This window comes from Enhydra lutris, unplaced genomic scaffold (assembly GCF_002288905.1).
Source record: "Enhydra lutris kenyoni isolate GAN:26980312 unplaced genomic scaffold, ASM228890v2 scaffoldscaffold86, whole genome shotgun sequence".
NCBI lineage: Eukaryota > Metazoa > Chordata > Mammalia > Carnivora > Mustelidae > Enhydra > Enhydra lutris.
The window spans coordinates 1517481-1544419 of record NW_019154170.1 but is presented as its reverse complement, the minus strand read 5'-3'; the positions used below and the strand labels follow the sequence as shown (position 1 = coordinate 1544419).

Below are 26939 nucleotides of genomic sequence, written 5' to 3'. Positions count from 1 at the left end.
TTACTCTTGGGCTCTCTCTTCCCTTACAGGATCCCCCTTAATATTTCTCACAGGGATGGCTTAGTGGCCACATATTCTTCCAGTTTCTGTCTGTCCTGGAAGCTCTTTGTCACTCCTTCCATTCTGAATGACAGCCTTGCTGGGTCAAGTATTCTTGGCTGCATGTTCTTCTCATTTATTACCCTGAATATATCATGCCAACCCTTTCTGGCCTGCCAGATCTCTGTGGATAGGTCTTCACTAAGTCTAATGTTCCCACCCCTTTAGGTTAAGAACCTCTTGTATCTGGCTGCTTTCAGGATTTTCTCTTTATCTCTGAAATTCGCCAGCTTCAAATTAAATGTTGGGGTGTTGTTCTATTTTTATTGATTTTGGGGGGTCCTCTCTATCCCCTGGACTTGAAGGCCTCTTTCCTTCCACAGATGAGGAAAGTCCTCAGTTATTATTTCCTCAACTATACCTTCTGTCTCTCTCTCTCTCTTCTCCTTGGGGATTCCAATAATTCCAATACTATTTCATTTTATGGCAGCATTGATTTCTCGAAGCCTCCATACTTGTTTTTCTCTCTTTTCCTCAGCTTCCTTCCTCTCCATCCACTTGTCATCTTCTGCATCACGTTTTCTTTTTTCTCCCTCATTTACTCCAGCTGTTAGAGCATCAAATTTAGGCTGGAACTCAGAGCCTTTTTGTTATTGGCCCGATTAGATTTCACTTCTGCACTAAGTGATTCTCAGGTGTCTTTCGTGTCTTTTTTCAAGCCCAGCTAGTAACTGTAGAATTGTTATCCCCAGTTCCAGCTTCAGTATTTTACTTACACCCTTGTCTGTGGGGGACAGTATTACCTCTGGTCCTTTCTTTTGTCGTGAACTCCTCCTCCTAGTCATTTTGCCCAGAGGAGAGAGAATAAGAGAGCAAAAATAAAAAATATCAGCCACGACTCAAGCAAAACACACCACAAACAAATCTAAAGAGGTCAGAAACCGACAAAGAAAAGAAAAAGAAATTAAAAGGGAGGGGGGAGAATGTAATCTCCCAGTCTCCCAGGTGGACAAAAGATGGTGATCCACTTGGTCCCAGGTACGTTTTGGTCTGTTTGTTAGAAGAAGCCAGATCCCAAAATTGTAAAGAAAACAAAACTTATATACATACAAAAATAAAACTGAATACAGTGAAAGGAAGCCAAAAATGTAGAACATATCTTTAAAAGGTAAATGCAAAAAATGCAAGTTAAAAAAATACTTAAAAACAGAGTTGATAAAATAAGAAACTAGTTGAAAAGGAAAAAAAAAATGGGGGGGGCTGGGTGGCTCAGTCATTAAGTGTCTTCCTTCAGCTCAGGTCATGATCCGAGAGTCGGAGTCCCAGGATGGAGCCCTACATCAGGCTCTCTGCTCACTGGGGAGCCTGCTTCTCCCTCTCCCACTCCCCCTGCTTGTGTTCCCTTTCACGCTGTGTCTCTCTCTGTCAAATAAATAAATGAAATCTTAAAAAAAAAGAAAGGGAAAAATTTAAACTGAAAGATAAACACATCATGAGGAAAAAAAACCTTGAATTCTATATATTCTTTTACCCGAGCCCTGGAGTTTGCAGTCCTGTGTGCTCTATAAACTTGGCGTTCCCCTGTTATTTCAGGGGGCCTCCTGGGTGGGGTCTGCTGTGCCAATTCTCAGGGGTCTTCCCCCTGCAGGCCTTCCACCTCTCTAGAGGATGAAAACAAAAATGGCTGCTCCACAATCTTGAGCCCCACAGTCCCCTCTCTTCAGCAAAGCCTCAGGCACAAGCTTCTTCGTTTTTGTGTACCAAACTCTCTACTCTCCTGCTGTGCACTGGCACCAAGCCTCTTGGGGGAAGGCAGAGGGTCCCTGCCTTTCTGTCCTTTGTACTACACCCACACTGTGAGTGGTTGCCTGGTCACATGAGCTCCTGTGCTGCCCCTCCTAGGGAAAGGCAGAGGTCCGCTGCTCTCCTGTACTTTTCAGGGCCCTGCAAGAGAGTGACCACGCATCATGCTGTGGTCTGTGGTTTATGGCAAACTGAGCTGAGAACACCCTCCCAGGCTTACTGATCCTGACTGGTTTCGCACTGCAATGCTTGGGAGCTCAGCCCGCTGAGGTGTCTCCATTCTTTCTGTGACCCTGGTAATCCTGGGACCACACTGTCCCACCAAGGATTCTGCTTGGTTTCACCCCCGGAGCACCTTTCAGGTAGGGATGTCTCTCACTGGAGCAGATTTCTAAAGGTTCCGGTTTTGCACTCCGGGGCTATATCACTTTCTGGTAGCTGGTTTATGGCGGCTCCCTCCCACCACCAATTATCTTCTGATATATACCCTCAGATTCATGTCTCCACACCTCCTAGCTTGCAAAAAGTGGTCACTTTTTTATTTGTAGAATTTTAGCAATTCTTTTCTTACATCTCAGGATGAATTCATAGGCGCTCAGAATGATTTGATAGTTATCTATCTAAATTTAGGGGACCAGATGAAGAGAGGTCCCCTACTCTTCTGCCATCTTGCTTCCCTTCAGTATTTTCCAGAATTTCCTGTTGTTGGACTGTGTGATGGTTAATTTTATATGTCTGCTTGGCTGGAGGCTGGTGATCAGTTGGTGTAGCTAAACCCAAGTCCAGATGCTTCTGTGAAGGTATTTTAAAGATGTGATTAAATGGACATCAGTGACCTTTAAGAGAAGCTGATGACCCTCCATAATGTGGATGAGTATCATTTAATCAGTTGCAGACCTTATGAACAAAAACTGAGGTTTCCGAAGGAAGAAGGAATTCTGCTTCCAGACTGGAACATAGAAATCTGGAGTTTCTTGAGTTTCCAACCTTTGGACTCAACATGGCAGCATCAACTTTTACCTGGGTCCCCAGCCTGCTGGCTTAACCCACAGATCTTGGACTTGACAGCTCCCACCATCAGGAGAGCCAATTCCTTGGGATCCCTCTCCTGTTGCTTCTCTGGTGGAGAATTCTCTCTGGAGAATTCTAATGCAGAGTTCTTCTAGGATTTACTCTTTTGTGTCCTTTATGTCTGGCTTCTTTTCCTCAGCATAAAGTCTTTGAGATTCATCCACACCATGAGGCATGAGGGTACTAGTAGTTCTTGCCTTCATCATGGAGACATAGCACCTGTCCCTGAATGTCTGAACTCTGCCCAGCATTCAGCAGCTGCAGACATTTCTGTGTGAGTCCTTCTATGGATGTCCGCTTCTATTTCTCTTGGACAAACACTCTAGGGTCCAGTGATCCTGCTTCAGGGTATACAGCCATACGAAACCAAACCTGGATATCAAAAAGATAATCTGCACCTCCGTGTCCATTTCAGGGTTGCTCACAACAGCCTGGACATGGAAACAATGTAAGTGTCCACCAATGGATGAATGGATAAAGAACATGTTACACACACACACACACACACACACACACACACACACACGTGCATACACACACATACATACACACTGGAATATTATTTAGCTACAAGAAAGAAGAAAATCCTGCCATTTGTAACAATATGGGTGGACCTTGAGGGCATTAAGTGATGGAAGTCTGACAGAGAAAGACTAATGCTGTGTGGTGTCATTTATATGTGAAATCTAAAAAGGGGGAATGTGTAGAAACAGAATAGGATGGCCACTACCAGGAGTCGGGGTGTGGGGGAAATGGGGAGATATTGGCCAAAGGGTGCACACTTGCAGTTAGGAGAGGAGGGAGTTCTGGGGATCTAGTGCACAGTAGGGTGGTCATAGTTAACAGTACTGTATTATATACTTGGAAGTTGCGAAGATACTAGATCTTAAATGTTCTCATCAGAAACAAAATTTGGCAATTATGTGACGTGATAGAGGTATTAGCTTATGCTCTGGTGACCTTCAGATTGCAATAGATAAATGTATTAAATCAACACATCATACACCTTAAGCTTCAGAAGATAGGGAATTATTTCCATTCTAGTTGGCAAGTAGTCATGATTCCCAGCCAACTGCATATCTAGCCTTTCCCATAAGATATCCTATGATCCAGCTGCTGAAGGCTTAGTGGCTGGCACCAGACATAGTCCCTGGATCTTGTCTGAGGTTCCCAGCCAGCATTGGGTCTGTTGGTCAGTGCCCTGCTTAGACCAGGAATCCTATCCTTCCGATATCACCTTGTGGGAGCACTGACAACAAAGACTCTGTCTCCGGTTCTCCGTCTGGCTCCTGCCTGTGCGTTGACCTTCCTGGGGACTATGTGTTCCAGGCCGCATGGGGGCTAATGTATGCTCTGACCGGGAAGTGGGAAGGCTTGTTCTGATCTTCCCTTAAGGGATGCACAGAAGCCCTCACTTTTGACAACCAGTAGAGATTCTCTGGCTCACAGATGGCCCCACTTTAGGCAACTACCCTGTGACCTCACCACCATGCCCTTCACTCCATAAAGCTGGGGATTATGTCTTGACTGGGTGGAAAGTCGTTGTTGGGAATGACTGTGGACCCCGTGGATAGTCACTTCCCAATCTCCCCGTCAGAAAGTTACCCTGAACACAACTTTCTGTAAGAGCTACAGAGAGGCTTGCTTTGTTTTTCCATCCTTTTTTCTTTTTTAAAAAGATTTTATTTATTTCTTTGACAAGCAGAGATCACAAGTAGGCAGAGAGGCCAGCAGAGAGAGAGAGAAGGGGAAGCAGGCTCCCCGCTGAGCAGAGATCCCGATGCGGGGGTCCATCCCAGGACCCTGAGATCATGACCTGAGCCGAAAGCAGAGGCTTTAACCCACTGAACCACCCAGGTGCCCCCGTTTTTCCATCTTAAAGTGATTTCTTAATAGCGCAGAGGACCACAGGGGAAGGGAGGGAAAACGGAGTGGGAAGAAATAAGAGAGGGAGACAAGCTATGAGAGACTCTTGACTCCGGGAAACAATCCAAGGATTTAAGAAAAAGGAGGTATGTGGGGGAATGGAATAACTTGGTGATAGGCAATAAGGAGGGCACATGACGTGATGAGCCCTGGGTGTTATATGCAACTAACGAGTAGTTAAACACTACGTCAAAACTAATGATGTGCTGTATGTTGGCTAACAAAACACAATAAAAAAGTAAATAGAAAAGCCCCTTGTTGGCCTGGAAGATATATTACTGACTCTCCTCCACTTTCTGGCACACTTGTTTAGAAAAACTGTTAATGTAATTAGCCCTTGGTCGGGGTCTGGGAGCTTGGACCCTGCCTTGTGGATTCTTGTGCACCGGGTTTGCTGGGCCGGTGTTTAGCAGAGGCAGGGTGAAGGAAGCCAGATGGGACAGAGAAAAAGAACTAAACGAGGAGGTGGTCTCAGCTGCAATTAGCCTCAGCCTGAACCCATGGGGAACTGAGCCTACTACCGCCATGAGTTGATCTCACCACGGGGCTGGCCTCTTGCAGCTCTGTGACTGTGGGTTACTAGCTGGGCTGGGTCTGAGGGTTTGTGCAGGCTCTGGGGAAGGGGAAGCTGTGAGCTCTTATCAGGCAATGTTCACAGCACCTGGGGGATGGGTGCTCCACCTACTAAAGGGTGACTGTAGGGCATCCACAGCATCCATTATGGGGCCCTCAGTTGGTGTAGGATGACTATGGTTTGGGGGGAAAGGGGAGAAGTGAGGCCAGAAGGGGAGACCAGTGTAAGACTAGGCAGGGTCTTGAGTGCCATATTAATGAGACTGGAGTTCATCCTGAGGAAAATGGGGAGCTATGGGAGGATTTAGAGTGCAAGAGGAACATGGTCAAGTTGGGTGGGGCTGTCCTAGAGTAGCCCTGCCAAGTACCTCTTGGGCTCCTCCAGGCTGATTTCTTCAAACTTGAGTGTCCCTTATTTTCCCCTTTGCTGAGAAAGACATAGGAGGCTTACCAAGCCACGTGGCTAGCAAACCCATTTTCTCTATTCCATCCTTCCTCTTCTCCCTCTAGGCCTGCCCTCTGACTGGCAGGATCTCTGAAGTGCAGATTTTATAGCCTTGGCTAACTGTTTGGGGTTTAATAAAGGGTAACAGGCATCTCCTGATCCTCTACCCCTGACCAGGACCCCAGACCCATGTTTAGGTAGGATTATGAGGCTCCCCCAATACCTCCCTACCAAGGTGTCCACATCCACATTGCTGGAACCTGTGAATATGTGACCTTACATGGTAAACGGGGCTTTGCAGATTGATTAAGCTAAGGATTTTAAGATGAGGAAATTCCGGATTATTTGAGTGAGTCTAATGTAATCACGGGTATTGTTTTTAAAAGGGAGGGAAGAGGGTCAGAGAGGAGTGAGAGAGGGAGGTTGAAGGAGAGAGGGAGGGAGACAGGAAGATGCTACACAGCTGGCTATGAAGACAGACGAAGGGGCCCCCAGAAGCTGGAAAGGACAAGGAATGGATTTCCCCTGGAGCCTCCAGAAGGCACACAGCTCTGTTGTTGTCTTGACTTCAGTCCCCCAAGACTCACTTGGGACTCTGACTTCTGGATCTATAGTGTAATGGATTTGTGTTATTTTAAATGGCTGTTTGTGGTATTTTGTTGTGATGGGGGCAGGAAAGTCGCATGTCCTCCTCCCATGGCCATCCCCATTCTGAATGTCGGCTATTCCTTCTGTCTCAGACTCCCCACTCACCAGACTTTTCCCCATTTCTGCTTGCCCTGCTTCCTAAACTCCTTTCTATCTCCACAGCCCTTGCCCTAGATCAGACCACTATGCTTTTCTCTCCATCAGGATGCAGCCCCACCCTTCTCCATGGCTCCCACTTGGGCCAGGGCACAGCTATTGTAAAACCCAGCATGACCCTCTCTCTGTTGCTGAAATCCCCTCTGGTGCCCTGAAGATCGAGTCCAAACTCATGCACATTAGACCGTTCTGCATGAAATGATCTTTGTTGGCTTTTCCAGTTTAGTCATTGCTGGTACCGGGCCTTCTGTGAGTAGCCATGACAACTTAGCATAGCAAAAGAATAACGTAATGACTATGAATATTATCAAGCATTTAATCTGTGTCAGGCAGGATTTTGTGGTTTTTATTACATTAAACCTCAATCCCTATAAAGCTGGTGTTGTCTTCATTTTGGTGATGGGGAAAATGGCTTCTAGGTATACCAGTTGTCTCTTGCTGCCTACTCTACCACTCCAAAACTGAGTAGTCAAAAACTCCAGTTTTAGACAACCAGGTTTTATTTTCCTACAGTTTCTGAGGGTCAGGAATCTAGAGGTGGCTCAGCTGGGTGGTTCTGGATCAAGTCCCCCCACCCCCACACACACCCCATGAAGTCACAGTCAAGCCATCGACCACAGACCTCAGTTCCTCCTCATGTGGGCTTCTCCACAGTGCTGCAGAGTGTCCTTACAACATGGTTGTGGGTTCCCCCCGGTGAATGATCCCAGAAGGAGAGGGCAAGCAGGAAGCCACAGTGACCCTCCAAACCTCAGATGTCTCAGATGGCCCAGTGTCATACCCTCCTTTTCCTGTTCACCAAGTCTAGCACACCCTCAAGTAGAGGAGGATTAGGTCCCTCTTCCTGAAGGGAAGAGTACCAAGGAATTTGTGGATGAAGTTAAAACCACTGCATTTATTTGTCTGCCCTTAGTGTCCACACCTTGGATGCACAAAACAAGGATTATGGAAGAAAGTGAAAATCCCGGAAGTTGCCACAGTTGGCAACATTACCCCATATTATGGAATCCCTCCACAGTGATGCTCTGGGACATGGCCTGTTGGTACCCTTATTCTCCAGATGAAGAAACTGAGGCCCAGAGAGGCAAGTCACTTTCCAAGGTCACTTTGAGAATATCTTGCAAAATCAGGATCTGATCCTAGGTCTGATTCCATCTCCTGTGGCCATAAGAGCCAACCTCAGAGTTTTTCCTGCATTCCAGACTCTGTACTAGGCACACCATATATGTCCCCTCCTCAGAGGCTCACATTAGCCCCATGAAGTAGACCTGTTATTATTGGACCCAATTTACAAATGGGAATGTGGAGACACAGAGAGATTAAGAACTTGCCAGGACCACACATGACTAGGAAGCGGAGGAGATGGGATAGGAACCTCTTGTGATCTGGTTCTAAAGTCTGTGTATCCTCCAGTGCTTCTCCTTAACACAATACATCTTTTGTTTATCCTCTTTCTTGGTGGAATTTGCTATGTTTTTGTTCTGACTCTTAACTGCAACTTCACCATGTAGGGTCCCTCGATGCACACGGGGCGGGGGGGACCACTGATGAATCTTCTTCAATGATTATAACTGCAAGGTGGGTATTTTGCTTTGTACAGAGCAAAAGGGAGAATGTAGAAACACTTGGGAGCTTTTCTTCCCAAGAAGTTGAGGCTAACCTTTGTGTCTCATTTTTAGCTTGTGGCAGATGCTTTTGGTGCCTACACACACCTGTGACCCTCAACCCCTTGGGGCACACTAGACTGATATCTATCAGCTGCTTCATTTTGTTATCAATAGGGTTACACTCTGGTTATGCCCATTCTCTCTGCTTGGAGGCCAGGCCCAAGGTGCTGTGGGTTGATGTGAACCTCAATGCATGATGGGCAGTAGCTGGGGGATAGATACCCCAGCTCCCTCGCCCCTCTGCTGGGGTAACTGAAGACTTCTCTGGGCTACCTTTCAGAGTTGCCCAGGGAGATTGAGCTCTAGTGCAACTTCCTAGATGGCATGGCCCCCTGGAACCCTTTACCATCCCCATCTCACTGCCTACCCCTCCCAGCTGGTGTTTTCTGAGGTCACCTTCCTGATAAACGACTTTCACTAGAATCCTGTTCTCAGCATCTGCTCCTGGGAATGCCAGCCAAGGCATTACTAGACCTTCGTGTGTGTGAGATTGTGTATGCAGGTGTGTTAGGGCTGGGAATGTGGTGGAGTGTTGCTGTACAGTGGTCAGATGTAGGACAGCTGAAGGCAGATGGGATGTTTCAAGTGCTAAGACCTTGGAGCCAGAGGTTCCTGGATTCAAATCTTGACTCCAAGTAACCTTGGACAAGTCCTAGCCCCTCTCCATGCCTCAGTTTCCTTTTTGACTTTATTATTATTATTTTTTGTAAAATAGGTGGGGGTCAGAATCCTTACTTGATGATATTGATGTGATGTGATGAAATTAAATTTTATTGGCAATGTGTCTAGCATAGCACCTGGTCCATGATGGCTGTGGTGGTTATTTGTGTGGGGTGTGCTGGGAGGAGACCTTTGAGTGGGATTTGCTTCATTATAGACAAATGATGGTAGTTTATTTATAGTTGGGGGCAATGAAAGGCGGTTGAGAGGTGGGTGCTGGTGGGGAAAGAAAAGCAAGAATGGAGGGAAGGAGAGTGATTGGAGAGAGAGAGAGAACACAGTGACACATCAACCAGACCAACTTTTCTTCACCATGGTGGAAAGAAAAAATTAGGGGTTTGCCATGCTGTCCTCATCCAGCAGCAATTCAGCAAAAAGTGCTGTCTTGCTCTGGTGGCATTGAGCAATTCTGACTCCACCTCTCCCTTCTTCCCACACATTCTGTTTACTGAAAATCTCAAGACCATAGAAGAGGTTCCCTCTTCGAATGAGAGAAACACAGCACCATGGGGAGCTCCAGCTTGCTCCTCTTCTGGGGTAAGTGTGGGGCTGAATGGTGATGGGAGGGTTGAGGGAAGCCTGCACTGGATGTATACTGTAGGGAAAAGGGAAGGCCATGGGGTGTTCAGCCAGAGACCCCAATTTTAGGTTGGACACTGCCAATACCTTCACTGGGGGGCCCTTGACAAAAATCACAGAGCACAAGGAATTCCCTTTGTCAGGGCAGACTTTCTTTATAGTCATTGATTTGACATGTATTTCCTGAGCAGCTACTATGTGCCAGGTCCCATTGTAGGCATGGAGGGGAGAGCAGTGGTAAACAAGCAATTCTTGCTTTGCTGACATCCTCATGGGAGGGACAGGCAGAAAAGAAGCCACTGGCCATAACAGTAACCACCCACCTAGCAACATTTTAAGTTCCTCAAATAACTTCACAAAACACCTCCAAATACTGGGTGACTAGTAGCCCCATTTTATAAAGGAGGAAACTGAGGCAAAAGAGGTTAGACGACTTGCCCAAGACTACTTAGCTCACAAGGAGTAGAGCCGGAAATCTGGCTCCAGAGTCATATGCTTTATTGCTCCTTACTAGGCTATGCTGTCCCAAATAATAACTACACAAAAACATTTCAGGCAGTGGGAGTGCCACAAAAGAAGAGAGTAACTGGGAGTTATGTTGAAGGGGGAAGTCAGGGAAGACCTCTTGGAGGGGGTGACATTTGTGCTGAGGCCTGAGCCATGAGATGGAGCCTTCCTGTCTGTTCTCTTATTTCCCTTTCTTCAGACGTAAGTTTGTACTGGTCTTATTTATGGCCTATGTTGTGGTTTTCTTCTTGTCTTTCAAGTTTTGGTCACTGTCCAAATCTATGAATGAGAGAGATGAGCACTGGGTGTTAAACACAACTAATGAATCACTGACCCACTACATCAAAAATTAATGATGTACTATATGTTGGCTAACTGAACATAATAATAAAAAAATCTATGAATGAGGGACAATGTTTTGAACAACAAATGTGGGCTTCCTTAGCTGTGGTCCAGTGCATCTATTTCTGAAGGAGAAAACATGGGTGCAAAGAGATTAAATAAGTCTTCCAAGGCCATGCAGTCAATAATTAGCAAAGCCAGATTTTTAAATCCAAGCATTTGGGCTCCAGAGTTGGTATGCTTAAAAACAGTGCTCTGTTCCCTCTACAATGATGAAGTAGGGATGCCTGGGTGGCTCATTCGGTGGTGCATCTGCCTTCGGCTCAAGTCATGATCCCAGGGTCTTGGGATCGAGTCCTGCATTGGGCTCCTGCTCGGCAGAGAGTCTGCTTCTCCCTCTGCCTGCTGCTCCCCCCGCCTGTGCTCTTTTCCTTATTCGTTCTCTCTCTGATAAATAAGTACATAAAACTTTAAAAAAATCTAAAATGATGAAGGAGAAAAACAATTTTGGTGATAATGAATGGGAATGTAAGGAGTTTGGGTCTGTGGGACTTGTGGACCGGCAGGCAACCTTAGAAGGAGCAGGTAACTCGTGGACCACAAATGCAGGAATGCCGAGTTGTTGCTTTGTGGTGTTAGCGTTTTTATTAGCTACTAGTGCCCCTTATTCTGCCCTGGAGTTAATCATCAGAGTAGTGATGACGACATTGATGGTAGGGATGGTGGGGTGGGCGGAGAAGATGGGGTGGTGGAGGTCAGGTGGTGGGAGTGGTGGAGGTGGGGGTGGTCATGGGGGCAGTGTGGGTGGTGATGCGGTTGAAGGTGGGGTTGGTAGTCAAGGGAAGGGTGGGGTGGGGGCAAAGATGGGTGTGGTGGGGGTAAGGGTCACAGAGGTGGTAACAGCAAAGAAGAGCTAAATGCTGGTAGGCTGCACTGCCTTTTGGACACTTTTTTTCATCTCTCCCTGAGAACCAAGTTTTGCCTTCTTGAGGAAGATGTCATTTCTCTTGAGAATACATGTTTTAGTGTCTGTTTTTGAAAATCAGCTGGAACTTTTTTGTAAAAGAAAATTAAGATAATACAAACAAAATGAAAAACATGAAGTGCGGAAACGCAGGAATGGCTGCTGTATTATGTGACATACTGTATGTCTGTCACTCTGTTGGATCTCTCATCTACATTCATCAAACCTACTTATATGAGGCCATTCCAGGAGCACTTTTTTCAGCTTGAGCACATTGCTTCTTGATGGCTCACAGTGTTTTTCTTTTCTTTCCCCATAGGGTATTGTGGTCTATGCTTCTGGGTCGTTTTCCCATTGGAATCAATGGCAGTTGGTAAGCTGGTCAAAGAAAATCCATATATTCAATGTGCGGGAAGATGCTTTTTGGGGAGGAGACCCTTCTGTCCCAGGAGGCTGAGCTGAAGCTGAACACTTGTTGGGAGATACTTAGTGACAGAGCAAGGGATAAGTAACACCCAGGTCTCCTGGTTCCTCCTCCACGCACTTACCTTTGTGCCTTGGATTCACTGTGTGACCTTGGATGAGTCACATGAAACCTCTCTTGATGGTCACTCTCCTCAACCGTGAAATACAGTTAACACAGGTTCCCATCCCAGGGACATTGTGAAGCTTCAGTCGAAAGAGGTAACTTTGTTAACTACTTGGTACATGTGATAAGAGCTTCATAAATGGTACTGGGAATGGGGGTGGAATTTACTCAAACTACAACTCAATGTGGAAAAAACTGCATTTAAAAAACGTATTAATTGTTCTCATCTTCTACATAAGCTGCTGCTAGATGGAGAGGAAAAGCACTGCCAGTTCTTCGTGTTCTCAGTGTCTCCATTTCCTGGCTCACCCTTATTTGGGAAATTCAGTCTGTGTTGTGCAAAGAGTTAGTCTTTCGAATTTCTTACTCTACTCTTGGTCCGCCCAAGATGGTGGCTGTGTGTTGGTGTAGGGGCAACTTATGGGATATTGAAGCTGTCAAGGGTGGACTGTGGGTAGGATGTTTTGTCCACTGGTAGAGCACGGCCCCACCTTGCTTGTCTGGTAGTCCTCTCAGAAGATCTTTACCTCCCAGGGGTCCTTGCAGGAGCTTCTACTTTCCATGTTCAGGCTATAGGAACCCAGAAGATGTTTTTTTGACCTCCTACTAGCTACCTCCTTCTGTGGATTCTAATCCTTGGCTCTCATACCCTGTTGGATGTGACAGCAGCAGAAAGCAAACTTCTCTTTTAGACTGGGAAACTCTACTTGGTTTTTGCTGGGAGAAGTCAGCCCCTAGCCTTGATACCCCAATTCATCCATTCCTTCCAGAAGTTTCAGAGGTGATGTGGCAGAGGAGTAGGGCTTCTGGTGGGTCCCTCTCATCTCTCTTTATTAGCTTCCCACAATTTTTCTCTTACCTTGTGAAAGGTATTTATTTCCCTTACACCGTGGCTTAATGAAAACTCTACTTTCTAGTCCTTCAAGCCTGGCTACCCCAAAATCTTTTTATTGAGATATGACTGACATATAACATTGTGTAAGTTTAAGGTGCGTATGTGTTGATATGATACACATGTTGGGGTCCGTTATCAAAGGAGAGAGACTGATACAAAGCAAAGGTCAAGCAAAGCTTTATTTCACGCCAGTATCGAGAATCAAACTGACTGGTTGGGGCCGTCTCTTACGGAGAGAGCAATGACCCCCAGCCTCACAGACTAGCTTTTATAGAGCAAAGGCCATGTGGTTGAGCCTGGCCACATACAGGTGGCCAATGAGATTGTTAACACACAGAGAAAGTTGCATAGTCATGTTAGGTCACACGCGAGTGGCCAATTGAATTACAATTTACCTTATAGTAGCTGTTTGAACTAGCCTATCACTCTGGTCAGAATTGGCGCCCAAGTTTGACGCCCAAAAGGCGGGGTTTACATTCTTTGGTGGTTAGGGTGATAGTATTTGTGCTTTACTGATTGGATGTCTCCACCTGGCCTGACTCGTCCTTGCATTCTGGGCTCTGTTATCTCCATCTGACCTGACTCGTTCTTGTATTTGGGCTCTGTTATCAGGGACTGGTTGACCATATTTACTGGTTTCCCAGACTTGCTTTTAAGTAAGTTCCTCGGGTAGGGGGGGACAGGGTCAGTTTAAGTTTTACTGCACGAACAACAAAATGGCTGTTTAACCGAGATGGAGTCACTCTGGCTAAGTAGGCCCTTACACACACATATATTGAGAAAGATTATCACCATAGTGTTCACTAACATCTTCATCACCTTACATAACTACCATCTTTTTTTTCCTGGAATAAGGATATATAAGAACTACTTGTAGCAACTTCCAAGTACATAATGAGGTATTGTTCACTAGAGTAATTATGCTATACACTAGATCCCCAAACTTGTTCATCTTACAAGCCTTTGCTTTCAAGGCTACTGTTTTGCTGGGAACCCAAACATCCAGTTTGGTAATTAAAACTTGAATGTTACTGTTTCGCTTTCATGTGTGTCTACTGCTAAGACGTCCTAAAATCTCCTGAATGAGAGTAAATCCTTCAGCAGAATGTGTTGGGGAAGGGAGTTCACACCCATGTAAGTGGAAAAGAAAATCCTATCACTCTATTTCCAAAAAGATCACCTTGATAAAAAAAAAATATCAATATTATCATTGATTCCAGAAAGTGAGGAAGTCATCGTATGACTCTCCACAGCTCTGGGACCCAGCTCGGCCTGACACTATGCAGACAAGTTAGGTAGATAAATAAATAAATAAAAGAAAGAATCTGTGCCTTACATAGAGTGTGAGAGATGTTATAGTCAAGGCACATACTCGAAATTTGTAAGTGGAAATTCCAAAGACTTAACATTTGAGAAAACTGAGCACTATTGGAATTAAAAATGGAATTGGGATGTTAACTTTGTGATAGTTCACCAAAGTACATACTTAAAATATTTGTGCTTGTCTCTCTATACCATACTTTAGAAAATACTATGAAAATGCATATACACTTTGATACAGCAATTCCTAATCCAGAAATTTATTCCAAAGAGATGTTTGTATAAAGTACAGACATACCTCACCATACACTCAAGGATGTGTTCATTATACTATTCTGGTAACAACTTGGAATAAACAATGTTTGTTTACATGACGGGACTGGTTGGATAAAACGTTGTGTTTGTTAGAGTAACCTTAGCTACTGTAACAAACCCAAAACTGTCCATGGCTTACTAAAAATAAATTTAATTTTTGTTTGGTTTAGAGTCCAATGCAAATATTTCTGGCCAGTCAGTGGTTTTCCTCAGAATGGTAATTTGGAGACCCAGACGCCTTCTATCTTGTGGCTCAGCCATGCTAGGGTCTCAGAGTCTTCTGCAGACTGTGGCAGGAGGGAAAAGAAACAGTGGAGAAGGCATACCCACTTTCTAAAAACAGGCAGTGAGGCATGTGGTATTTGCTTGGGGTCATAGGACCATACCTGGACACAAGGTGAGCTGGGAAATGCAGTCCAGGGTGGGTAAGCTGCTTGCTACTGACAGTTTTATACCGTGGAACTTTGGCTTCCAAGCCAGTCCCTGGCACAGTTAATGCCCATGGGCACAGTGGAAACTACATAGCTGTTCAAAGGCACAAGTTGGGTCTGTATGCACTGACTTGGAAAGTTGCCCCAAACATATCCTTCCCTTAACTTTTTATTATAGAAATACTTAAACATTCGAAAGTAGGGGAAACCGTACAACAGACTTCCATGTACCCATCACCCAGCTTCCACGCTTGACAAATTTTGCTGCTCTTGGTTTGCAAGACCTACTCTGAAGTGAAAAAACAGAGGACAACAGAGTTGTCCTTTCCAGGTTGATGGACCTGCTCTGAATCTGTAAGAGCCACTAGCCGCAAGTGGTTACTGAGCGCTTGAAATAAAGCCAATAGGACCAAATAATGGGATGTTTTGTTTTATTTAATTTCATAGATTTATTTATTTTTTAAAGATTTTTTTTTGTCCTTCTAGGTTATTCTTGGAGTTTTTTTTTTTTTTAATGATTATTATGTTATGTTAGTCACCATACAGTACATCACTAGTTTTTGATGTAGTGTTCTAGGATTCATTATTTACGTATAACACCCAGTACTCATTACAACACGTGCCCTCCTTAATTTCAGAAAGTGAGAGAGAGCATGTGTGTGCACTCTTGAGCAGGGGGGAGGGGCAGAGAGAGTGGGAGAAGCAGACTGCCTGGTCCCAGGACCCTGAGATCATGACCTGAGCAGAAGGTAGATGCTTAACCAACTGAGCCACTGAGGCGCCCCAGTCTTCAGAGATTTAAAAGCAAACAGCTGTATATGATTAGTAGCTACTGTTTTGGAAAGCACAGTAGATTGTATATTGCATGATCTCACTTGTGTCAAGAAAATTGTGTGAATTTATAAATTTATTCATATTTAATAATACACTTGCATGACTGAGTCTATGAATAGGATTTAGCCTGGAGGAGATTCACCCTAAGCTTTCGACAGTGGTTGCCTCTGGGTGAAAAGATGGGGGACTGAGAGATCTTCACTTTGAATTTTATATACTTCTGCATTGTTTGTTTGAATTTTTTTTTACAAGCAATTATTACCTTTAAAAAAAAAAAAGACATAACCCCCCCCCCCAAAAAAAAGGCACCAAAATAAGAATGACCATCTGCTTTTGGTCATTTTCTGTAGAAGCAGAGCTGACAGGATTGTTGTGTATGTAATTCATCAAGGGAGGACTCTCAGGAAACACTTGCAGGAGGGTGAGGGGAGCAGGATAGGGAGGAGAGAGAAACTAGCCTCCCAGAAGGTGTTTTAGGAGAGTTTTAGCCACAACCTGGTCTCACAAGGAGCCCTGGAGTGTGCAATGCATCTCAGAGGTTCACCTGCTCAGGGGGAAAGCAGAGACTATGCTGTAACTCACCTGGACCTGTTCCGCCAGTGTTTGCCTGGGGGATCGGCATGCCATCCCAGTAAAGCAGATGGGGGGTGGTGGGTGCCAAAAATGGCCGCTATCCCACCCCTTCTTACCGGGCAAGGACTCATGAACTGGTGTAGGATGACTCCCCAGGAGGAGACTGGGTTTTCCCCTTCGCATACCCGCTCTTGCTTTCGTAACTTGCTGCTGTAATCACTGGCACTCGGGGAAATATGGAGACTGGCTGGCTCACGGCCACATTCAAAGGGATCCGATGGCTTCTCCTTGCTCTGCTGTGGGCTGGTGGCAGCTGTGGAGCACGTGTTCTGGGAACAGGCCTCCCAGACTGAAGGCAATTAGACCTTGGATGAGCACCTTCAGCTCTCGGTGTTGTCATCTGATTAATGGGTATTGCAATGACCCTCCCCCCTGACCTAATGGGTTAGTTGTGAGGATTTGACTCCATGTGCTGTAGTTAAGAGATGGGCACTGGAGTCATAGTTCCTGGGTTCAAATCTTGGTTCCAGTCCTCACATATTTCAGTAAATTCCCTAAAACTTCAGTTTCTACAAAAATGAGAGTCAGACAGGTTAATTAATCCAACTGGCAGTGCTTCAAATGGTACCCGGAACATAGCAGGTGCACAATTGTGTCAATGCTCCCTCTTCTCAGAGAAACCGAAATTATCTAGTTCATACTGGCTGGGCCAAAGCTGTAGTGAGTGGGCACAGTCAGGACAGTGACCAGGACCCCCGGAAGCCCTGCCAGCCTTCACCCATTCTACTTTAACTTCTCTTGCATTCTGACTGGTGGTGTGACCTGGGGGAATCTATGGAATCACTCTTGGACCTCTGTTTTCATATCTGTAAAATGGAGTTGTGGGAGGCTGCAATAAGGCTTGAGACGAGGACTAAACCAGGCCCTGACTTGTGCCTCCTTTAAAGTCCAAATAACCTAACAAAAGGTTTAGGACGGGAAAAGTTGAGTAACACTGAGAAAGGGTCTGTGCTATGTGTTGTGTGCTCGCCTACGTGACTTCCCACACACTTGCTAAACAGATGAGAACAATTCGGTTGGGGTCATAAGTTCGTGGCTGGTCCTTGCTGCCCTAGTACAGCCCATAAATTACTTTCAGGTTTGCTGTATCAATACAGAACATTTGTACTGGCATCAGCCATTTGGCATCACGAGGTCTGCTTATGGTTAATTGTGAAAATTATTATGGGAACTCGTGGTTGTTTAACTAGACACAGATGTATTGCTTCTCCTATGGTAATATCACTATATATATGGCCTTAATGCTTTGAATAAACTTAGCACTGTTGGACATCCTCCTCAGTGCTTCTCCTGCCCCCATCTTTCTGCATCTTGAGTTCTTTTCTTCATCCTCTTACCCTCACGTTCCTGGTCGATTTGTCGTGCCAGCCGCGACATGGAGTCCTTGTGTTTACCTTGAGGTAGGGTGACCAACTGTCCTGGCTTGTCTCTTACCAGGAGGGGACTTCCTGGGACTCTGGACTTCCAGTGCTAACACCAGGGAAGTCCTGGGAAAACTGGGGTTACTAGGTCCACCCATCTGGAAGCACTATTGTAGGGCCCTGCAGACAAAGCACAGAAGGAGCCTGGAGCTTGGAGGCACCAGTGAAACGGAAGCTCTAGTTCTAACTTCAAAAGTCCTTTTGCCCCTTGGAGTCTCTTTATGCTTGGGTCAATTAGGTGATCATTCATTAAATTGTTTGGCTCATAGATGAGGAGCATGTGTCTGTCTCAGGGGGATTGTTAAAGGGGTTTCCTGGCTTCTTGCCCTTGCAGTGGCCACCAGAGGGCACCAGGGAGCACCCAAGTCAAGTTCCACCTCCTCTGCCCGCAACCCTCCAGGGATCCCACCACTCTCAGCTCAAAGCCCAAATCCTCCTGGAGACCTCTAAGGCCTGCTCCATCCCCTCCATGTCCTGCCCTCCTCCCTCTCTTTGCCTTGCTCTCTTTGTTCTGACCACACACCCCTCCTTGCTGTTCCTCTAATACCTCAGGCCCAGTCCTGCCCCAGGGCCTTTGCATGAGCTATGTCCTCTGCTTGGGATGCTCTTGCCCTACACTTGGCTCTCTCCCTCATCTTCTTTATGTTTCAGCTCATGAGTCATCTCAGTGACTACCCTATTTTTGATATTGTATCCCTTACCCTCAACTCTCCAGGTTATTAGCTCTGTGAAGATGGGGAATTTTGTGTGTCTTGAATCCGCAGTGCCTAGAATAGTGTCTAATGTATAGAAGGTGTTTGTATTTATCAGAGTTATCCAGAGAAGCAGAACCAATAGGATGGATACATATAGATAAAAAATTTGTCATAAGGAATTGGTTCATGCAATTCGGGAGGCTGGCAAGTCCTAAAATCTTTGCAGTGACATGCAAAGTTCTCGAGACCAGAAAGAATTTGGGGAACTGAGCAAAGGTGAGCATGGCTGGTGGGACAAGGTAGGAGATGAGCTGAGAGGTTGGTTGGTGCCAAGTCACACAGACCTGGGTTGAGATTCTGGTTTGGGGTGGGTTTGAGTTGTGAGCTATTGAGCCAGAGGAAGAGGGTGACGGGAAGCTCAGATGAAAGGCAGGAAGTTTGCAAAGAACAGCATTGCCTCTACAGATGAAAGAGGAAACTGTTAATGAGAAGAGATACAACTGAGATGTCCTGCAGGGAAAGGGAACAAGGCATGTTGTAAGAAGTTTTTGCAGCATTTTATGAAGTGCTTTCTTACTCTATCAGTCAACGCTGGCCTCACCATTCACTCCTCTTTCTTTAACGTCCCACACCCAGTCCATTGGCAAATACTGTTAACATCACCTTTGGAAGAAACCCCAAATGTTGTGTCTTCCACAGCTCCCAGCGGGATTGCAGCCACCATCCTGGCTTACCTGGTTGGGAGCAGGCGCCTCCTGCCTGGTCATCCTGCCCCTCTACAGTTCATCTGCCAGCCAGGGGCCACAGGACCCTGTTAAAACCTCAGTCCAGCTCTGTCCTGTCTGTGCTCAGACACCTCATGGCTCCCAACACTCTCTGTAGAAAGCCGAGGCGTGCCAGCACTCTAGCAGATCTAACATGATTTGTCTGTGTCCAGGCCTCCCATTTCCCCCTTCCCACTGTGTTCTAGCCACACTGACCTCCTTGTAATGCACCAAACCTCTTGGCATGGACTTGCCCCTTCATGCTGTTTCCTCTGCTCTAGGTACCTTCACGGCTCATTCACCTCCCTCTGATCTTTGTTCTAATGTTAGCATCTCAGCAAGGTCTTCATTATTGAGCACCGACTGTGTACTGGGCACTATTGTATGCACTCAGCGCACATCAGTGAATGACAGATACAAATCCTTGCCTTCCAGGAGCTCAAAGTCCATCAGGACAACAGACTTAATCAATCACAGAAGTTGTTTTGTTTTGTTTTTTAACAAAGAATTGTTTTAGAAATTATCTGAAAATTAACTTCATTTCCAGCCAGATTTACCTCTTCCTGGAGAGCAGTAGTAAAAATCACTCACTCCAGTGAGTGGAGATGCCACTCACCGGCTGTGTGTCCTTGGACAAGTTATTTAACCTCCCTGAGCTTCAGTTGTCCACATCTGTGTAATGGGAATTGTATGAGTATACTAAGGCTGCTCTAGCCAATTAACAAACTTGGTAGTGTCACACAACAAAAACATTACCTTGCGGGTCTGGAGATCAGAGGTCCAAAGTAGGTCCCATTGGGCTAAAATCAAGGTGTCCGCAGGGCTGCGTTCTTTTCTAGAGGTTCTGCAGGATAATCTGTCTTTTTGCCTTTTCCAGCCTCTAGAGGCCTCCTGGATTCCTTGCCTTGTGTCCCTCCTCCACTTCCAAAGCTGGCAATGACTGGCCAGGTCTTTCTTACGTTGTGTCACTTTGCCTCTGCTGGCTTCACCTTCTGTTTATAAGGACCTTTGTGATTACATTGGCCCCATCTGGTTAATCCAGAATAATCTCTTCATCTTGGGATCAGCTGATTGCCAATCTTTTTAAAATTTTTTTTTTATTTTTTAAATTTCTTTTCAGTGTTCCAGAATTCATTGTTTATGCACCACACCCAGTGCTCCATGCAATATGTGCCCTCCTCAGTACCCACCACCAAGCTTACCCATCCCCACCCCCCAAAAAAATCCCCTCAGCTTGTTTCTCAGAGTCCACAGTCTCTCATGGTTCGTCTCCCCCTCTGGCTTCCCCCAACTCCCTTCTCCTCTCCATCTCCCCATGTCCTCCGTGTTATTCCTTATGCTCCACAAATAAATGAAACCATATGATGATTGACTCTCTCTGCTTGACTTATTTCACTCAGCATAATCTCTTCCAGTCCCGTCCATCTTGCTACAAAAGTTGGGTATTCATCCTTTCTGATGGAGGCATAATACTCCATAGTGTATATGGACCACATCTTCCTTAACCATTTGTCCGTTGAAGGTCATCTTGGTTCTTTCCACAGTTTGGCAACTGTGGCCATTGCTGCTGTGGACATTGGGGTACACATGGCCAGTTCATTGCCAATCTTAATTCCATCTGAAACCTTAGTGCTCCCTTGCCACGTACCATAGCATATTCGTAGGTTCCGGGGATTAGGATGTGGTCGTCTACCAAGGGGCATTATTCTGATGACCACAGGAATGATAATATCAAATAAGTCTCTTCCCAGGCACCTAGAAGCCTGCCTCCACCTCTGGCTTTGTCTTTCTGGAGCTCACAGTGTGGCGGGGGAAATGATCATTAAAAAGCTAATCGTGGGGCGCCTGGGTGGCTCAGTGGGTTAAAGCCTCTGCCTTCAGCTCAGGTCATGATCTCAGGGTCCTGGGATTGAGCCCTGCATCAGACTCTCTGCTCTGCGGGGAGCCTGCTTCCTCTTCTCTCTTTCTGCCTGCCTCTCTGCCTACTTGTGATCTCTGTCTGTCAAATAAACAAAACAATAATAAAAAAAGCTAATTGTATAAATAATAGAGCAACTGTAATTATGGTAGGTGTCATAGAGGAGGAGCTCAGGAAACCTTGGGAGCGTCAAGGGAGGCTTTTTGGAGGAAATGACAGTTAAGCAAGACCTAAGGAATGAATAGGAATGGGTCAGGCAAAGCAGAGGTCAAGGGAATAGCATATGCTAGGGCCCTGAGGTGGGAAGTCTGGAAATGGAACTACCATGAGATGAGAAGCTTAAAGATGTGGTTGGGTCTCGTCACTGGGGCCTCATGGGTCCTGTTAAGTGGTTTGGGTTTTAATTCTGAGTGTGACACTGTAGGCAGTACAGTGTAGGAGCACTGTAGGCAGGGGTAGGGGTAGATGATCAAATTTGTATTCAGAGATGACTACTATGTGGAGAAAAGATTGGAGGGGACAATGGAGGATTTAAGGATGTAGAATCCAGAGGAAGGTCTATGGGGATGGAGAAAAGCAGGTAGATGCCAAATGCTACTTGGACAGAGAACCAACAGGACTTGGGGACCCATTGGATCTGAGGGTGAAGACTAAACAGGTAAACAGAGGTACAGAGAGGTGGAATCACTGGTCCCAGAGCTGGACTGGCTAGGGTGTCGTTTTGACTGTTTCCACAGAAACAAAACAACTTGGAAATTTTATTTCTTGGAAATTTATTTCTTGGAAATTTATTTCTTAGAAGTTCATCCTTTTTCTCCTCGTACATCTTCAACTTGTAGATGGAACAGGGTGACGGGGCTGCCCAGATCATCCCAGCTCCCAGGTGTCTCCTGGCTTGTTGCCTCTCCATTCGCGGTTTCCCAAACCATCATCCCCATGGTGAAGGATAGATCAGCCCTCTCTGTCCATGTTCCAGCCCAGAGAGAAGGGAATGAACGAACAGTATGCTTATCATTTCTTCATGTGCCCATTGGGCAGAACTTAGCTACGTGGTCATGTCTAGCTGCAGGAGATTCTGGGAATGCAGTTTTTGACTGGATGGTCATGTTACTAAAAGGAAGCTGGGGAGATGGGTCTGGGGGAATAGCTGCTCTTCTCCGTGTGGAGGTTTGCTGCTGGAGCTTTAACCCAGGTCTTCCGTGCTCCAAAGGCCGAAATGTTGAGTCTCAGACTCTTGTGTCTAGAGTTATGATGCTCATGATGGTGGTCCTGGGACCACCATCATCAGCATCATTCTGGGGCTTGGGAGACATGCAGAATGTCAGGCCCCTTCCTAGACCTGTAGACTCAGCATCTGCTTTTCCCAGATCTGGGACCCAGGTGAGGCAGATGCCGTGGATCTGAGGACCACGCTTGGATGAACAAATGTCCGTGTCAGTGCATCCCACACTTTCCTGGGTGCCCAGGTCACCCAAGGGTCTTGTTAAAATGCAGATTCTGGTTTATCAGTTCTGGGGTGGGGCCTGAGGAGTTGCGTTTCCCTCAAACTCCCAGGCCGTGCCGATGCTCCCACTTGACAGCACTGAGCAGTTTCCCAGGGCTGTTGTAACCAGTTGCCAACCAACCAGGGGGCTTAGAAGAACAGAAATCTATTTTCTCACTGCTCTGGGGGCCAGAAGTCTGAATTCAAGGTGTCTGCTGGGCTATGCTTTCTCTGACAGCTCCAAGGGAGAGTTGGTTCTGGTGTGGCCGGCAATCCTTGGTTCTTTGGTTTGGAAGCACATCATTCCAGCCTCTGCCTCTGTCGCCCACGTGGGGGTCTCCCTGAGCCTGTCTCTGTGCCTCTTCTCCTCTTCTTATAAGGACGTCAATCATATCAGATTAAGGGACATCCTACTCCAGAAGGATCTCATCCTTGCTGAGGTCTTAACTACATTTACAAAGACCCTACTTCCAAATAAAGTTGCATTCTCAGGGGCCAGGGTTTAGGGCATCAGCATATTTTGGGGGGGCATAGTTCAGCCCAGAATAGTCCTCTTCATGCTCTCATGCTGCCTCCCCTTGAAGCCCACCCTGGGGCTCTAACCTGACCTCTTCCTTCTGTACTGTCCAGATGTGAATGAGTGTCTGGATACCACCACGTGCCCAGCCTACGCAACCTGCACCAACACTTTGGATAGTTACTACTGCACTTGCAAACGAGGCTTTCTGTCCAGCAACGGACTGACACAGTTCAGGGGCCCAGGAGTGACATGCAAAGGTAAGTATGCACCCCCTCAAAACCCGCCAGCATGTTACAGGGAAATCAGGTGGAAGCTGGCTGGGTAGTGGATGTGGATGTAGGTGCTTTTTCCCAAACATTTTTTTCTCCCCCTCTCCCTCCCTTAACTTTTTTTTCTTTCTCAAATTTTTAAAATTTAAATTCAATTATCCAACACACAGTCCATCATTGTTTTCTTTCTTTTTCTATAATGACAATGATTCCTGCTCACTCAATGTTCCAACAATTCAGAGCTAGCTTTAGGATGAAAATGAAAGTAAAAACCATGTTGTTTGTCAATATCCAGAAATAACTGCTGATTTCCTTTTGGGTAACCTCCTTTTGGTTGTCTCTCCATGCAGAAAACAAGACTTTCTAACATTCACTGAGTGCCGGGTCACCTGTGAAGGGTTTTCTATACATTTTTACATTAAACTGAGTTCAGGCATCTCTACCATGATGATCTCTACCATACAGAGGAGGAAACTGCTTGGGGCATTGGAATGACTCATTCAGGGTCGTGCGGTTGAACTGACCTCCTGACCCACATCTTTCTGACTTTAACAGCAGTTTCTGAATCACATCACCTAGTCGTGAGGTGTTGGGGAAACATATTTACCCTCTGTAAGCCTCAATGTTTCCATCTGTAGAATGAGTGTATAAGACTACCCACCTCAAAAGATAGTTGGGAAAATTAAATGCAGTCATGTGTATGCAGTGTGCTAGGCACAGTACAAGAGGTACTATCGATGTAAGTAGCATAATTTGAAATAATCCCCAGAATGAGCGAAGTTCTTTGTTTGCATTTTTATGCTTAGATCCCAGTTCTCCCCTTGAGAGTCAAGATCTGACTGTGCCTCTGAATAAGACCAGGGGTTGGCAAACTCTTTTGTGCAAGGGGCCAAAGACTAAATGTTTTGGAGGTTGCAAGCGGAATGATCTCTCTCATGACTACTTAATACTCCAGTTGTAGTGAGAAAGCAGCCATAGGCGATAAACGAATGAATGTGTGTGGTTTTGTTCCAACAAAACTTTATTTATACAAAGAGGTGGTAGACTGATTTGACCCCTGAGCTGTACTTTGCTGGGCTCTGAAAAAGAGAATTCATTTCTATTGTTGTAGTACCCAGAGTGTTCCCAAATCTTTCTTTACCTTTGGGTTACAGTTCGTGGGTTATTTGGTAAGCTTCAATAGTCCTGATGGGCCCTGGTTTCAAAATTTGGGTCGAAACCAACATTCCCCATCTAGAAAATTATGACTACTGCAGCAAGGATTTCATCTCCTTTACGTCTTTGATCCTCCTATGGGGCCTGATATCTTGTGAGTATCCAATAGATACTTGTTGAATGAAGGAACATGTTACCTCCTTCTTTATGTCAACTACAGATTTAATCAGCCTTAATTGGTTGTTTCTAATGTTTTACTGCATTAGATAAAGGCGTGATGAACATTCCTGTGGTCTGATCTTGATGTACAGGGGCAGCTCCAGATTTCTGTCTAGGAAGGGCACAATTTCTGGGAGGGGCTGTAAGGGACTTGCCTTGAAGCTGTATTTGCATGACAAGTATATAGCAAGGGTTTAGGATGACTTGGCAGATCAGGGCTGAAGGAAACTTGTGCTGGACCACACCATGGTACCACAACTGGACAATTTTATGGGTCCTCAAATGAGTAAATTGTTCTATGTGGCTTTGCAAATTATTCTTTTTTTAGAAAAAGACATTTATTTATTTATTTGTCAGAGAGAAAGAGAGAGAGAGAATACACACAAGCAGGGGGCGTGGCAACCAGACACAGAAATAGGCTCCCTGCTGAGCAGAGATCCCGATGTGGGACTCGATCCCAAGACTCTGGGATCATGACCTGAGCCAAAGGCAGCCAATTACTGACTGAGCCACCCAGGTGTCCTAAATTGTTATTTTACAGTCTACTGCTGGGTAGCAGAACACCTGCAATTTTTGTACATGAAAATAAGGGCAACCATTTATTCTGTTCATGAATGTCTCTGTCATCTGGGTTGAGTTTGGTGAGTGTGGCTTGTCTCTGTTCCATGCAGTGTCAGTTCAGTTGGCTCCAGTAGGGGCTAGAGGGTCCACTTTAAAGAGAGCACACTCACACGGCTGGTAGCTGGTGCTGGCCTCCAGCTGGCTGCTGCACCAGGGCTGTGGGCTGAGGGTCTTGGGTCTTCACCATGTGAGCTGCTTTTTTCATGGCTGCTTGGGCTTCCTCACAGTATGGTGGTCAAGTTCCAAGAGAACAAGGAGGGAATGCATGGTGTCTTTATGACTTAGAATCACCACCCTCACGGTCACAGCATGCTTAGATCCAAGGGGAGGGAATAGAGACCCTACTGCTTTCCAGAAGGAATACAAATTCACATAGAATGAAGTGCATATGGCATGGAAGACCTCATTTCTGCCATCTTTGAAAATACAATCTGCTACACAAGATGAGGCAAATTTGTAACTCCAGCTCTTTCTGTGTCCAGATATAGATGAATGTTCTCAAAGCTCCTCAAGATGTGGTCCCCACTCAGTCTGCAGAAACCTTCTGGGGAGGTACAAGTGCAGCTGTATCCCTGGTTTCTCTTCTCCCACTGGAAATGACTGGATCCCAGGAAATCCAGATAATTTCTCCTGCAGAGGTAATGCTCTTGGGCATGAGTTTTTGGTGAACAGTGATCACTTGAGTTGGATACATGTGTCCCTCACATTAGACACACCATCTTCGGTCTGCCCACTCTCCTCTACTGCTCCTCAGACATCAACGAGTGCCTCTCCAGTGGCCTCTGCCCAGAGCATGCAGAGTGTGTCAACTCCTTGGGAAGCTATGAATGCAGCTGCCAGAGTGGATTCCTATCTCACAACTCCGCCTGTGAAGGTATAGAGAATCTGTTGTACCCTAGACGCCCTCCTCCCCACACCTCCATATTAAATCAGTCATCATATCTCGGGGAATTTACCTGTTAAATATGTCTCAAATCTCTCCATTCTTCCCATCCTCGGTCTGGGTTTCCCTGCTATTTTACCAGCCTCCTCACTGGGCTTTCCCTTCCTCCAGTCTTGACCTTCAAATCCATTCTCCAAACTGTAGCCAGAATGTTCTCACGAGATGCAAGGGCTCCATCTTCCTGAGTGTTGTGCAGTACTACTGTTCTCCATGCTCATTTGGAGGGAGGGTGACCCCGTCAAGCAAGGCATGGAGTGATCAAGCCCTTATCACATCCCCTTGGCTTGGACTGAGAGATATTTGAAGTCCTCTCTGATTTTTCTGATCCACTTATAGCAGTTAGCTAAGCTGAGTAACAAATCAGTCTGAAAGCCAGTGGCTAGAAACTAACACCATCTATTTGGCTTTCTATTTTGTACATTGGAAGTTTAGGTTGGGCTCTGCCCGTCAGTTCCTTGGGTCTCTGTTGGGCTT

The 26939-nt window shown here is 45.9% G+C and overlaps 1 protein-coding gene across 1 annotated transcript in view; it reads left to right on the top strand.

Moving 5' to 3' along the window:
• Nucleotides 1-10961: 10961 nt before the first annotated feature.
• The window catches only part of LOC111161644 (adhesion G protein-coupled receptor E1), a 54922-nt gene continuing 38944 nt past the window's right edge, over nucleotides 10962-26939 (top strand). The window contains exons 1-4 of the mRNA XM_022525408.1: nucleotides 10962-11061; nucleotides 23369-23515; nucleotides 26005-26160; nucleotides 26277-26396. Coding sequence (XP_022381116.1) covers nucleotides 10962-11061; nucleotides 23369-23515; nucleotides 26005-26160; nucleotides 26277-26396 — 523 coding nt within the window. The remainder of the gene's footprint in view (nucleotides 11062-23368; nucleotides 23516-26004; nucleotides 26161-26276; nucleotides 26397-26939) is intronic.